Source organism: Pseudopipra pipra, chromosome 17, assembly GCF_036250125.1.
Source record: "Pseudopipra pipra isolate bDixPip1 chromosome 17, bDixPip1.hap1, whole genome shotgun sequence".
Classification (NCBI taxonomy): domain Eukaryota; kingdom Metazoa; phylum Chordata; class Aves; order Passeriformes; family Pipridae; genus Pseudopipra; species Pseudopipra pipra.
This window is the reverse complement of record NC_087565.1, coordinates 8,419,967-8,434,454: the sequence shown is the minus strand read 5'-3', so window position 1 is coordinate 8,434,454 and position 14,488 is coordinate 8,419,967. Positions and strand designations below refer to the sequence as shown.

Below are 14,488 nucleotides of genomic sequence, written 5' to 3'. Positions count from 1 at the left end.
TCAACTGACATGACCCATTTCCCTGACATCGAGGTCAGCTTAACTGATTTCATCACTCCTTTAAGATGACTGAAGAGTGAAAGGTAACTAGAAATAAGGCAACTGAATTCTCTGTAAATTCTTTCCCTACTGCACAGGTACTGTCTGCATCTCTGCTTTGTATTGTGCTCAAAATACTCTTGGAAAGCATTTAGATTATTTATCTATTAGGATTTTAAACTTGGCACGTCTGTGTATGTCTATGTACGTACGTGGAGAAGTGGATATTTTAAAAAACACACTTAACACACTTGATTGATTCCCTGAAGGTGCAAAGGCTGCAGAATCCCTCAAAGCTGGGGGTGGAAAAGACCCTTTGTACCTGATGCCCATCTCTGTCCATGGAGGAACCTTCCCCAAACCATCACCATTGTGCCTCAGCACTTTTTTTCCTAAAAGATGGTGCATCATTTAAGGTATTGTGTAGGCTTCATGTACGCTGGGAGCAGAGGGAAGGATGAAGAAGCCTCTCATGGCAGATGTTTTTACAGTGCAAGTGTAGCTCAGTGACAGCATTCACTCCTTTTTCTAGAAGGGGAGAAGGAATGGGAAGCTCATATTGAAGGACCTGTATTAACTACAGCCTGAATTGTGCTGAGCAATGTTTTTTCAGCTCGTTTCTGTGTGTTTGAGATGCTTTTTAGCTGGTTAAAGCTATGGGATTTTTTTTTGTGCTTTTTTTTTTCTTGTTGTAGTATAAGCAATTAGCTGTAGGAATGTATGATCCACCAACCTTTATTTTTTAAAGTATGAATGATGCCTATTGTGCCAAGAACCTGTTTATCTGTTTGCTTTCAGAAAAAGGCTAAGTAAATCTATGAACACCGATTTTACGTTTAGCATTGTGGTGTTTTGACTGGTTTTGGGGTTTTTTGATCTTGTTTTTGTTTGGTTTGTTTTTTTTTTAAGTGAAGCCTGTTTCCTGCAATAGAGAACTGAGCTTGGTTACACACAGTCCAGCAATGGCAGCCTTTGGAGCACCACTCTGACTAACAGCAATGAAGGTTATGGCACTGCTGTTCCTGTTGGATTTAAAAAGGAGGGAACAAAAAAAATCGGGGCATCTCTCTAGAATGGAATGATCACACCACTGCAGGCAAAATGTCAGAGCCCTGAGAAGGTACCTCAGGATCACTGGGCAAGGATGGAAGGAGCTTGGGGATCATGGCTCCCACCTCTCTCTTGGTCCCAGCAGATTAGAATCCAGCCCTCAACAGCACTGGATCTATAATTCTAGTTTTATGAATGAGGAGACTGAGGTAAATGCAGCTGCTGTCATATTTGTGGTCATCCCTTGCCTCAAGGACAGGGACAGGCTGGGAATCTGGATCTGCCTCTCCCCTGTCCCATGCTGTGGCTGCAGGCAGGCTCGTGTGAACTCTCTCTCCCAGGTATCTGTCTCCTGCCGCAAACCATCCAGCTCGGCAAAACTTCTTGTGTACGAAAGCCAGAGAAACTCCTTTGATGGAGCCCGAGGCAGCTGCACATCCCTGCTGAACCTCTGCCACATGCCATGGAGCATCTGACCCAGGGCCTGTGAGCTCCTGGTGCCAAAGCCTGTCACTTCTGCCCGGGAATTGCTAAACATCCTCTCTGCTGCGGGCTCACTGCACGCTATGGCCAGGGGACTCAGCTCCTCCAGCTCCAGCGGGAAGGAGCAGCAGAAAACATAGCTGGAATCTTGTTTATTAAGCAAATTAATAGGTTGGGAAAAAAGTGGACACGCTTTCTTCTCGCTTCCTGCAGAAGCAGGGGCTGGAAGCTGAGGCAGGGAGCTGGGAAGGCAGTCAGTGTCACAGCCCCGACAGAAGCCAGCCCCTAATACCGCTGTAGAACCATAGAATGGTTTGTGTTGGAACGGACCTTAAAGATCGTCTCGTTCCAACGCCCCTGACATGGTTAGGGACACCTCCCACTAGACCAGGTCGCTCCAAGCCCCAACGTGGCCCTGAACACCCGTAACAGCGGTGCGGGTGCCCCGAGCCCCGCTGGGCGCTGCCAGCCCCGGGCTGCGGGAGCCTCGGGGGAGGTGGGGGCAGCCCCGGGCTGTGCGGATGAACCAGCGGCTCCCAAGCGGCCGCTGCCCTCCCGGAGGGGCACAACTGAGGGCTGCCGCCAGTTAGAGATTTCAGGGATGCTGCCGGTGCCAGCAGCCACGGGGAAACACACGCATAGACACACACCCCAGTCCCCCGGGGCTCCTTAAAGGGAGGAGAAACGACGGATCAGCGGGAAATGTCCCGGCTCTGCCGCGGCCGGCGGGATCGGCCCAGCAGCGGGGCACGGCCGTGCGCGGCAGCGGGACCCCCGCGCCCCCCCGGCGGCGGGGCCGCCTCTCGGTGCCCTCCCGGGGCGCGGGGTGGGCAGGTTTGGGCAGGGGGAGGGCAGGCGGGGGGATGCGGAGCGCAGGCGCTGCTCCGCGCCCAGGTGTGCGCGGCCCCGGCGCGGAGGCGGCTGCGGGAGCCGCTCGGCCCGTGGCTCCGCTGGCGAGGATCGACTGGCAAGTACGTACCGCGGCACTTGTCCCGGGGACCCCCCCGCGCCCCCTCGCCCCCGCAGGAGCCCCTCTGCCCCCCTACTCCGGGCTGTGTGCGGGGGTCCGGCCCCTCCGGGCGGGCTCCGCCGCGGGGGACGGGGCGGGGGGGACACCCCGCTTTCAGCCCCTCCCCGCAGAGTCGCTGTGGAAGTTCCGCGGAGTCTCCCGAGCCCGCGGGGCAGCAGCTCCCTTTGTAGAGCTCTGCAGGAGCCGAGGCGACAATCCGGACAGGTTGCTGCAGCCTCATTAACAATACAGATATGCGTGTGTTTAAATAATTTTTAGAGGAAGAGGGATGTAACTAATTAGCATCCCCACGCTCTCTTTTAATTGCTGCCAAATAGGAAAACTACCGACTGTGACAGAGGCTCAGCGGTGGGCTCTGGCTCTCCTCTCGAAGCGTGTTCACGCCTGGGGGTGCTTCATGGTCCTCCCTGGGAAACCGCATCGCCGTCAAAAGAGGTGCGCGGGGGAACTAAGACCCCAGGAAGGAAGACATCCCTTTTTCTTGGAAATAGGGGATATTCCTAAAGTAAAGGCACATGGTTTTATATATATGTATTTTTTTTTTATAAGTAAATAAAAGCCGCCACCTGTCAGGAGCCACGTCCTTGGCTGCTGCTCGGTCCCTGCACAGCTCTGCCCCGTGTCTCACCAGGGAGGTTCCGTGTGCCTGCAGCAGCCCTGGCTGCCTGCGCCTTCCCTGTACCCGGGAGTTCCCTGGAAACGGAGAACTCCGCCGGGCGCGGGAGGGCACTACGGCCGGGAGCAGCTGCCGGGGGCTCTGCAGGGACCCCCGGCCCGCCCGCCCCGCTTCCCTCGGCTTGCGCGGAACCGCGGAGGGTCGCGGAAAGACACGCTCCGGAGAGGGAGAGGCTCAGAAAGCGTTATCCCCCTCGCTAACCCCTCAGGGAGGATCCGAGCCGATCTGCCGGGGTGCCCGGCCGTTCATTTCATCAAAGCATCCCTCGACAGAAGCACCCGGGGCAGGGGCCGCGCTCGCCCCGGGGCGGCATCACCTGCCGGGTGCGGGGCCGAGCTCTCGGGCCGGGCACCAGCGGAGGCGGCGGGCAGTGCCCGCCCCTGCCCTGCCTTCCCTTCCCTCCCTACCTTTCCTTCTCTTCCCTTCCCTCGCCTTGCTCTGCCCGTGTGCACCCCGCGGAGCCCGGACCTGCGCCGGTCCCTGGCAGCGGCCGCTGCAGCGTGCGGAGACCGAGGCGCGAGTGGACGAACGGGAAAGTTTGTCTCGAACTTCGCCTATTTAGCCTCTTCTCTGCTTTCTTGGTTTGTTTTCTAGCAAGCCAAGTGCTTATTTTGGTCGCCTTGTTTAGGTAATTCCTTATAAATCCCTCATCCTCTTCCACTTCTCTATTTATAAATATTATTCATATATACATAACAAATAATAAGAACCAGAATTCATCTTCGCGATTTTGGCCACCAAAATGTGTCCGTTCAGGCACTGACAATTCCAAAAAATGATGAAATCGTGTGCGCTTCTCACCGTGACATTTCTGAGCAGACAGAAAATCTGGCTTCTGAGGTTATAATAAAAATAACCAGTGTTCCTCCAATGCTTCTGTGGAAGGAAGAAGAACTGATCTCAAACGCGGGAAGCTCGACGGTTCCCTTCCTCGTTTCTTTGTAAATCCGTCTTGTCCCTTTAATACAAATGAACTTTAAGCTCCCCCTGTATTTTATTATTTAGATTCTTAGTCTTAATGACGCCAGGAGCAGCGCAAGCACATTCGCTAATAATCGTCGCGAACTGCATTTCAAAGAAACATCCCTGGAAGAAAAACACTGTCGTTAAAAAAAAAATAAATAGAGACTCCACCAAAAATGATAATTCAGAGTCGCTGATAATGATGGGCTTAATGCAACAGCTGCAAATCAGCACCTGCGTGCTAGATAAGGTAGATAACACCTCCAACAGTTACTTCCAGCACCCCCATCCTCCTCAGGTTTATTTTTAGATCATTCATTTAGCCGGATGATGTTTAGTGTTTGGATTTTTTTTTTTTAATTATTGTTCTTTTATTTTTGTCTTCCCTGAGCTTTAGGGAAAAAAAGACCGAGGGAAGAGTCATCTGGTTTAATCTGGAGTCGTGGGTCTATCTCGGGCCTTTAATAGCAGCTCTCAGGCGGCTCGTCCCCGGGCACTGATAGCCGAGATCTCCGCAGCCAGCACCGTCCAGGGTCAGCTTTTTCCCCTGCCACAATAAATAAACACTTGCTCCTCTCATGTAAATGAGCAGTGATCCGGATGCACCTTAAAACACTGGGAGAAGTCGTTGCTTTTGAAAATGATGTTCATTTTGTCTGACACACATAACTGCATAGATCAAATGCCTGCAGAAAGGTAGCAATTTGGCAGGGAAGTATTTTCTAAGCTTAGATGAAAGTGTGCTCACGGCGTCCGAAATTGCCTGTCTCACCTCCCACCTGCTTCCCCAGCCCCGAGTTTGCCCGAAAAGATTAGACAGGCGGGATTTTCGTTGCAGAAAAATAAATTAAAAAAAAAAAATTTAAAAAATGATGATGCGAGGAACCAGTCGCACAATTCGCAGAGCCTGGATCGGGGACGCTGAATCAGGGCTGCTTTACCCACCGGGGGTTCAACACCACTGCAATAATCTTGTCGGATCATTAAGTAAATTATACCTTAAACATTGGTAGCTTACAAGTTGTAATCAGTAATTCAAACTCTTGACAATTATGCAAATGAAGCCCCGTCTACGCTCGGACTTTCTCGCTTTTGCTACGAGGATTTTTTCCGAGTTTATTCCGCCCTAAAGCCGCCGCACCCGCCGAGCGTGGATTTTAGCAAAGCCCTTCCACGCGTGGGGGAGTGGGGGAACACCCGGCATTACTTCCACACCCCCCTCCCAAAAAAATGCAACACGTGTGGGAATTCGGGGAAGCCCCGTTGCAGTGGGTGCAGAGGGATGTCCAGGCATGACCCCTTCCCCGCGGGGTGGGACTGACCCCCAGTGCCCTGAGCGCTGCGGGGGCGTTGGGCGGGCTCTGGCTCCGCGCTGCCCGCCCACCCCTCCGCGGGCGCGGAAGGATTGGCTTGGGGCTGCGCGCTCCCTCCTGAGTGGCTGGCGGCCGCGGCGCCCAAACCATCCCTGGGGAGGAGTTAGGATAATCCTATTGCCATTAAGGGCGTCTGGGCAGGGAAAAAAACCCGAGTGACCATAAGCACGGAGAGTTAGTCCGTCATCTGCCTTCATGCCTGCCAACTGAGCTCCGTCCGGGGGGCCGCTCCTCTTCCCCAGCGCCGACGTGGATTTACCGCCCGTGGGGGGGGGCTGAGCTCTCGTCTGTTTTCGGCTCCGCACACCTGGTTTGGACGCTGGACGCCATGTTGTGGAAACTAGCAGATAATGTCAAGTACGAAGAGGACTGCGAGGTGAGAAGCGCGGGGAGGGGGCAGCTTTGGGAAGGGGGGTAGGCGTGGGGCAGCGCGGAGCTCCGCAGCCCCCGCGCCGCGCTGCCCGCCCCGCTCCCTCCCAGCCGGCGCCCGTCTCTTCCGCCTCCCCTCCAGTCTTTTGAACTCTCGAGTAAAACGGGGTGAAAGCCCCGGCTGGGAGAACCGAGCTCGCATCCCGCATCCCCCAGGCGCCCGTGGAGCAGCGCCGTGCGGGAGCGGGTGTTCCCGAAGCTGCGGGTCCCGCCCGGGCGGGCGAGGGCCGGGCGATGCGGAGGGGCCGGCCGGCAGGTAGCAGCCGGGCTGGGCGAACCCTTTCTTCCCACGTTTCTCCTCCTCGGGAGCGGCTCCAGCCCGCCGCGAGGTGCTCCCGGGTTTTGATCTCTCCGAAAGCGGCCGTGTCCCCCTGTGTCCCCCCGGCCCCGCTCCGCCTGCTCGGCTCCTACAGATTAGCTGCAGTCCCCGCTTCACGCTCCATTGGGACCCCATTCACCTCTTATTAACTAGCCCTGTTATTTTAATGACCGTGAAGCCAGAAGCTGCTAAATCCCTGGATCAGCTCAATGTAGACATTTCAGCTTTGACTGCTGAGATTGGAAATCGGGGTAGTAGCGGCGATGGGACGGGCTGGAGGCAGCCCCGCCATCCCTCCCAGCCGTGCCGCTGCCGTCGGGCACAGCCCCGGGCGGCCCCCGGGACCTCGGGAGGTGGGAGGGATGGGGGTGCCGGGGACCCTTGGGCCTTTCGCTCCAAGGGCGGCGGGTCCTCAGCTCCGAGCCCCAGTATCTCCTCCCCAGCGAGGGCAGCGCGGCGGAAATGAAGCTGCGTCGCTGATTTGAATTTTTCTGATTTTAATGATTCTTCCGATGACTTGCCCGATCGGGAGGGTTGGTCTGGTGTAGTTGCGATGAGCAGAGCAGCGAGAACTGGTTTGCAGTCTCTTCCCTAGGAGCGGGGCTGACTTCTTCCGAAAATTGCCCTACTAAGAGCAAGCTCTCTGGGCAGGAGCAGGGCGGCTCTCGGCTCTGCTCTCTCCTTCCCCAGTACCAGCAAGTGCCACCACCCGCAGCCCGTTTCGCCATGTCCCCGAGTCCAGGCTGCTCCCAATGACGGCTGCCCCTTTTCTCCCACCCCTCTGTGCTTTCCAGGACCGGCACGATGGGAGCAGCAACGGGAACCCGCGGCTCCCGCACCTCTCCGCCGTCAGCCAGCACCTGTACAGCCCGGCCCCGCCGCTCTCCCACTCGGGCGCCTCCGACTTCCAGCCCCCCTACTTTCCCCCTCCATACCAGCCGCTGCCTTACTCCCAGTCGAGCGACCCCTACTCGCACCTCGGGGACCCCTTCTCCATCAACCCCCTGCACCAGCCGCCGCCGCCGCCCCCCAGCCAGCAGCAGAGCGCTTGGCCGAACCGGCAGAGCCAGGACCCGGCCGGGCTCGCCCCGCACGGCCGCCCCGGGCTCGTCCCGCACCTCTCGGCGCTGGAGAGCGGCTCCGCCGGCAGCCGCCGGGAGACCTACCGGCGCTCCGAGCTGCTCCTGCCCCACGGACACGGGCTGGACGCCTCGGCTCTGGCCGATAACCTGGGCCTGCACGACATGGCTCACCAGATGGAGGAGGTGCAGGTAAGGACCCCCCAGGCATTCCCCTAGGGCCGCTCCGCGCATCGGGGGAGGTGGGACAGGCACTCCCCTGGCACTGTCCCCCTGCACATCCCGGCTTTACCTGCCCTATTCCTCCTTGGAGAGAAATCCACCTTTTCTCCCCTTTGGCCCTTAAAATGGGGACGCGTGGAGAGGGGATGGGTTTCCCAAAGGCCACCCAGCTTGTTCCCTCTTAGCTCTTCGAGGTGCGAAACTTTCTCCCCTTTCTCTTTCCAGAATGTGGAAGATCAACACTTACTAATGCATGACCAGACAGTCATTAGAAAAGGTCAGTAAGGTGGCACCGCTGTTTAACTTTCCCTTGTCAATAGTTAAAAGTTTAATGACGCACCGGTGAAGAGACGTCCTATTATTTTTATAGAGACGGATCCTTTGGGATCGGGAGGGCGGAGGAGTTTTTATTCCACTTTCTCAGTCGTTGGATTTTTCTAACGCTGTCCGAGGGAAGGTGGCGGCGGGGACAAACCCCCAGGGTTGCCCCGGGGTGTGAGACTCCTCCGGGGGACACCGGCTGTCCCACTCGTGTGCTCTTGTGTTGTGGCTTTAATCGAAACCGGGACCTTGAACCGAATTTAATCTACCCTGGAATATGTGTGTGTAAAGTGACACGGGGCTTTGCTTTTTGTTCGTTTGTTTGGGTTTTTTTGTTGCTGCTAGCACTCGAAGACAGGGGGGTTTTCCCTTTTTTTTTTTCCCCCAACTTTCTTTTTAACTTCTTTGCAAGACTTGAGAAGGGAATGAGATCGCTGACAGAAGCCTGCTCGGCTTTATCTTAATCGAAATTGGTTTGTAGCTGAGATTTTGAGGAAGCAGGAAGACGTATTGACTCAATTTACAGTCATTTAGGTTTTTTTCCCCTGTTTTTGTTTTTAAACAAATTTGTGCTAAAAAAAAAAAAAAATCAGTGGAAGTTTCCTCTGAAGACTTCAAACAAATACCTAACTGAGGAAAAGCAGAAGTGTGTGTCAGAGCGCTGATTGCTGCCTTCAGCTCATGGGAGAATAATTTCGCTGTCAGATGCACCGCTGACAAATCTTCCCCCTCCGGGAGTGGGGCCGATCTCAGCTCTTTAACCCTTTCGCTCGGTGCCCTGAGCCAGCAGCACATCACTGGGTGAACTGGGTGGATTTGCAATGGCATGGAAAAGCTGGATCAGTGGTTTGCTCCTTCCAGCGAAGCCTTTGTTGTCCCTCTTCACCTTAAGGCTGAAGCTATTAAGGAGCAACACTTTACTTTCGGTTCTGCCCTGGGCTGCATCCCTCTCTGTTGTTGTACTGTCTGTTGTGAATTTGTTGGGATTAAATTCTAAAGGCGGTTTCTTAAATCTGCGTGTGTGAGGTGGAAGATGAACCCCAGCGGGAGCTGGGAGGTTTCTCCCTGCCCCGGCTCGGAAAGAGTTTTTGGCAGCAGCTGAGGGATGCTAATTTGGAGTCTGTAGTTGTGTCGGGCTTTTCATAAGCACGGATTTGCTAACTTGCAGCCTGCTGCTTCAGAGATGTGGGGTTTGTGCGCCTTGAAAAGCATTCTTAGTTGTGTTCAGCAGCTCCTTGGAATCCGGTGGCAAAGTCCAGCTGGTCAGGAATAGTTGTGGGGACCTTTCGGTCCCTGTGCCCTAGGTCGATACTGGGGATGGGGGTCAGTGGTGTGAGCATTTAATGCCAAACGAAATCCTGCCTTCTGGGTTGTTTTTATAGAAAGGAAATTCACTTGCCACTTCCTATTTATTTTTCCCTTTTACAAAATACCTGCTTTCCCTCCTCCTCCTGTAGGTCCCATTTCCCTAACGAAAAACAGTGCTCTGAGCCTCCCCTGCCAAAAGGATGGATTAATTGGGGTGGTCATAAACCCCAACGAAGTGTTTTGTTCCGTTCCGGGGAGACTTTCCCTCCTGAGCTCCACGTCGAAATACAAAGTGACAGTAGCAGAGGTGCAGAGGCGGCTCTCGCCCCCGGAGTGTCTCAATGCCTCTTTGCTAGGAGGAGTCCTCAGAAGGTAGGCTGCACTCCCCTTCCCACCATCCCCTCCGTGCCTATTGTTTGTGATTTCCCTTGTGCTGGGTGTGAGAGCGGCCAGATCAGCATAACGAGGAGCTAAGAACGCCTTTTAGCGAATTACTGATTCTTAAGAAGCCCAACGACACTGAATCCTAATAGGCTTTGGAAATAAAACTTCTTTACACTTCTGCTACCTCTCGAGAAGTGCTGTTAACAGCTCTGACAGCAATTCTCATTCTCTGTTTAAAGTTCAATTTTTGTCTCAAAACCAGCTCATGGTTCCACAGTCTCCCCATGGAACCATTTTTTGATTAAATCTTGTGGTCCTGATTAATCATTACGAGGACACTTTAGATGTCCTTTTTTGCATACGCCTAATTTGGCTTGTGATTGTTCTATAGCTGTTGGTTTCAGTGGTGCAGTTTGAAACATTTTGATTTTGACCTGCTGTGTTTCATCCTGGCTGGTTTGTAGTACAGCATTTAAAAAGTAGGTCACTTGAAAAGAGCCTGTTTTTTATCTTCACCTCAGTAGAACCCTATTGAATGTCAGTAACTGGAATTTCTCATCTTAAAAAGAAGTGTTCCCCCAAGATAAATAAGGCCATTTTTTTCTCTTTAATTACAGAGCCAAATCTAAAAATGGTGGTAGATCATTAAGGGAAAAACTGGATAAAATTGGCTTGAATCTTCCTGCTGGCAGAAGGAAAGCTGCAAATGTGACACTATTGACATCTCTGGTGGAAGGTCAGTCTTGAACATGTCTTAAAAATGAACTTTTTTCCTTTGTGTACAGCTTTTTTCCTCTGGGTAGAGCACGGAAAGGCTAGAAACCAGTGAAAGTAATGGAGAGCTTTTTATTTATTTTAAAGTGAGCATGATGGGGATGTTGCCTTTGAGGGACTCCTGTCCCCCTTCTTCTCCCTTCAAATCTGGTCCCTAACAAACCCAGCTAATGCTCCTCATCCTCACAGCTGCGTGGAAGGGATGGAGCAACTCTCCTAAGTGCCAAGATGTTCAAAAGGCATGTTTGTCCAGTCTGTGTTTCTTAAAGGTTGGTTTGGATTTCATAAAGGTGTGTGCAGGGACAGGCAGGGATGGTAAAAGGTGTGAAACTCATCACATTAGTGGGTTTGGTTCCCTATTGGGGAACTTTAAAAGTCTGGGGCAGCTGACTCCAAAGCCTGGCCCTACCTCAGCGGTATCCTCAGAAGCTTTTCTAATAAACAAGCATATAAAGTGAGATTTATAGCTTTTTACTTCCTGATAGGAAACTGGAGCCCCTTTAATCTGTACCATGTTCTGTGGCCCCTCTGTCAGTTAAACTGACTTGAAGGGTGTATATATATGTAGGTATGTGTGTGGTTTTTGTTTGGTGTTTCTGTTTGAAGCAGCTCCTGGTAGCGGCACAATTTAATAGGAACAGAAGCAGCAACTGAAATGAAAAGTGAGGAATGATCTAACAATACTGCTAATTCACTTCTACATCAGCTCAAATAAAACAGCAACTTCCATTTAAGACCTTTTCCTTGGAAGCTGGGTTTCAGGGAGCTGATGTGTGTGCACGTGCACCTTGAAGGTAATACACTGACCATGTCAATCCATTTTTTGTAAGCCTGATCAAATTGCTTTAATGAAAAAAAAAAAAGTGGCCTAGTTATACACCTTGCAATTTTATTTTCTATATGAATATGCTTACAAAAAGTAGAAAACAAACTGAAAGTTTTTATTGGATAAGTGGAATTTAGTTGCCAGCTACTCTTAAATATCAGTGGATAATTTGATATCAACTGAGTTCTGTTCTTTGCTGTGCAGTTATTCTGGAGAGAGACAGGAATTTTTCTTATATAAAAGTAAGATAATTTTCTTTTATAGCAGGTACCAAGTATTTTTCTTTTTCTTGATGCAAACTTAAAGAAAGAAACACTGATCCATCCATTAGAAAATGGTAATGAGTGATATAGTAGTAACGTAGTGTCCTTTTCTAAAACAAGAATACACTTAAAAAGTTCAGAGCATTTTTTTCCTTAATTTCTCCGATTTTCTCCTGTTAAATGGATGTTACACCATTTAACAAGCACTCTTTTACCCACACCAGGTGAAGCTGTACATCTTGCTCGTGACTTTGGTTACGTTTGTGAGACAGAGTTCCCTTCCAAAGCAGTGGCTGAATATTTAACCAGACCACACATGGGCCGCAATGAAATGGCAAACAGAAAGAATATGCTTCTTGCTGCAAAGTAAGGTTTCAGCTTCGATTTTATTTTTTTTTCCTCTCCCTTTTAAACATGCTTTTGTCTGCCCATGTGTATCTGTGACTGTGGGACAGTTTGGTTCGTTTTCATGTATAATTTTAATTGAGAAGATGAAGCAGTTCTTTTTATTTGGTTTTGGTTTGAATTCAATTATGGCAGCAGTTATTTTAGTCTGAACCAATAATAATAGGAACAATCCTGTAGGGTAACTCAAAAGAAAAAGAACAGAACTGGTCCAAACTGCTTTAAGCTGTAGTAAAAACATTAGGAAAATGTCCTATACCCAGACAACTATACCTGTAAGGAGAGATGTCCCTGGGTCTGACAGGGTTGAAGATCTGGAAAGCAGGTATGGCCTGGGAATGTGAACCAGTGTTGGGACTGGGAGCAGGAGATGGTTCCCCCATCTCTGTTTGTGCAGTGTCTCCAAGCAGAGTTACTGGTGGGCGTGCTGGGCGCCAGGGAAGCTCAGCCCCTGTGTCCTCCTGACTGCCTTTGGCAGTAGCAGCACACAGCTTTCCTCCTGGGACACTGGGAGTCAAGAACTGGATAGTCCCTTTTCCCTAATATGGCTGAAGATTTTTATAGTTCACTGGAAGCCATCCTTTGGTAGGTGTGGAAAGTCCCTGTGCTTAAAACTAAATTCCTATTACAAACCTTGACAAAGAGGGAAGGCGGGGTCAAGAAGAGCAGCTTAGTTATGGCTGTTCTGCAGACACTTTGTACCTGTAAATAAACCACGTCCTGAACAGGTCTCTGGTAGGAAATATCTGTGTTAAATTAAGCTAATCTTAAACTGGTGGCTGGTGTGCTTGCTGTCCCCTTCTCCCTGCTGAAGTTCCTTTCCCAGGCTGAGGTTTAACAGAGCTTCAGTTCATGATTTGTTCTGGTCTGACATGTTTTCTGGTTTGGGCTCAGTGTAATTCCCCGTGTATGACAGCACCCTTGCTCTGCAGAGGATATGAGAAAAGTTTGCTTAAACTGCAGAGCAGTGTAGCCCTAACTTTAGGCTCAGATCAGGCATGCAAAACACATTCCTGTTGCTGAATTTATCCAGCCTTCCTGAGAAATATTCCTGTAAAAGATCTCTATCTCTTATAAATTTAGAAATCTAGTCTCTCTTTCCTATAGTTTGAACATGATGATAATTTTTCCTGAGCACTGCTCTTTCTGCTCAGTATTGGTACTGTGATTGGCACTAATAATAATCTCCTGGAGGATGTTTGTGATTAAGAAATTCTGATAAAAGTGATGATTCTGTTAAGACTGCTCAGCTCCTGTGAAATCCCTTCGAGGGGACAGATTTGCAAGCAGCAAACAACATATGCTGGAGCATTATTAACCACTCATGTTTTGCCAGGCATATGTGTTAGTGTTTGCAGGAGCAGGGCCTGGGTCTCTCTGGAAGGGGGCATATACATAGAATATACACAACTAAATTGAATCTCCTGTTCAGCTGCTTGAGTCTTTCTAAATCACTAAACTGCAGCTGTGAAAGTTCTCATAGAAACTAGCACTGAATTCCCACTCCCCCCCTTAAAATCTGGAGCAAATGATGCAGAGCCAGCCAGGCACCAGAGGTGGGGAGATTATTTTGCAGAGTGTTTTGATGATGTAGATATAACAGAAGGTTCATCAGAAAGTGGTGCTAATAAACAGGCTTTACTTTTGGACACTGCTCAGGCAGTACTGAATTTCTCTAATTCCCACATAACTGCCAAATATTTGATACAGACTCCTCTGTTATTTTTATTTATTTATTTGCTTTTGCATAAATTCCCACCGTGGTGTAAAGTGTGATCCCTTTGTGTCTTGCAGGCAGATCTGTAAGGAATTCACAGACCTCCTCACTCAGGACAGGACTCCTCTTGGAAACACAAGACCCAGTCCCATCTTGGACCCTGGCATCCAGGGCTGTTTGACTCATTTTAGCCTGATCACACATGGCTTTGGGAGTGCTGCCATCTGTGCTGCCATGACATCCGTCCAGAACTACCTAAATGAAGCATTAAAAATAGCAGACAAATCATACATGAACGCTGGCGACCAGAGCCCTGCAGAAACCAACAAAACCATGGATAAAATGGATAAGCACAGGAAGTGAAAGGAAAACCAGACTTTACTCTTCCTCCTAAACAAAGACTGGGATCTTCTTGCCAGGGGGAACATAGAGATTTGGTGGTTTTGTTTTTTTCTTTTGGTTTTGTCTTTTTTTTTTTTTTTTTTTTTTTAAAGAAAGGAAGGGAAAAAGGGGAAAAATATCAATATCATTCAGGATCTTCACTCCTCCTGGATCCATCCGTGAGACAAGCCTTTCTAAAAGCTGCAGTATCCCTTTTCTGTGGAAGCAATTACCTGAAGATAAGTACTTGGTACAATGTATTGAATCCTTTGCTGTAAAAGTGGTGCTATAAAGGGGGGGGTTGATGGAAATACACAGAGAGATATATTTAGATTTCTTCTCCACATCTAAGTATCTAGTGGTGACCAGCTTCATGTACAGTTTTTAGGATACAGATTTTAGAGTGGAAGCCTGTTTTGTTATCTGATACAATTTCAGGGGTTTAT

General features: G+C 50.4%; 1 protein-coding gene across 1 annotated transcript; it reads left to right on the top strand.

Moving 5' to 3' along the window:
• The first annotated feature begins 5,742 nt into the window (after positions 1–5,742).
• Positions 5,743–14,137, top strand: TFAP2C (transcription factor AP-2 gamma). The gene is made up of 7 exons (XM_064674151.1): positions 5,743–5,990; positions 7,157–7,633; positions 7,889–7,940; positions 9,442–9,664; positions 10,294–10,412; positions 11,764–11,905; positions 13,739–14,137. The coding sequence occupies exons 1-7, from the start codon at positions 5,943–5,945 to the stop codon at positions 14,022–14,024; spliced, it is 1,347 nt and encodes a 448-aa protein (XP_064530221.1). The 5' UTR covers positions 5,743–5,942; the 3' UTR covers positions 14,025–14,137.
• Positions 14,138–14,488: the final 351 nt, after the last annotated feature.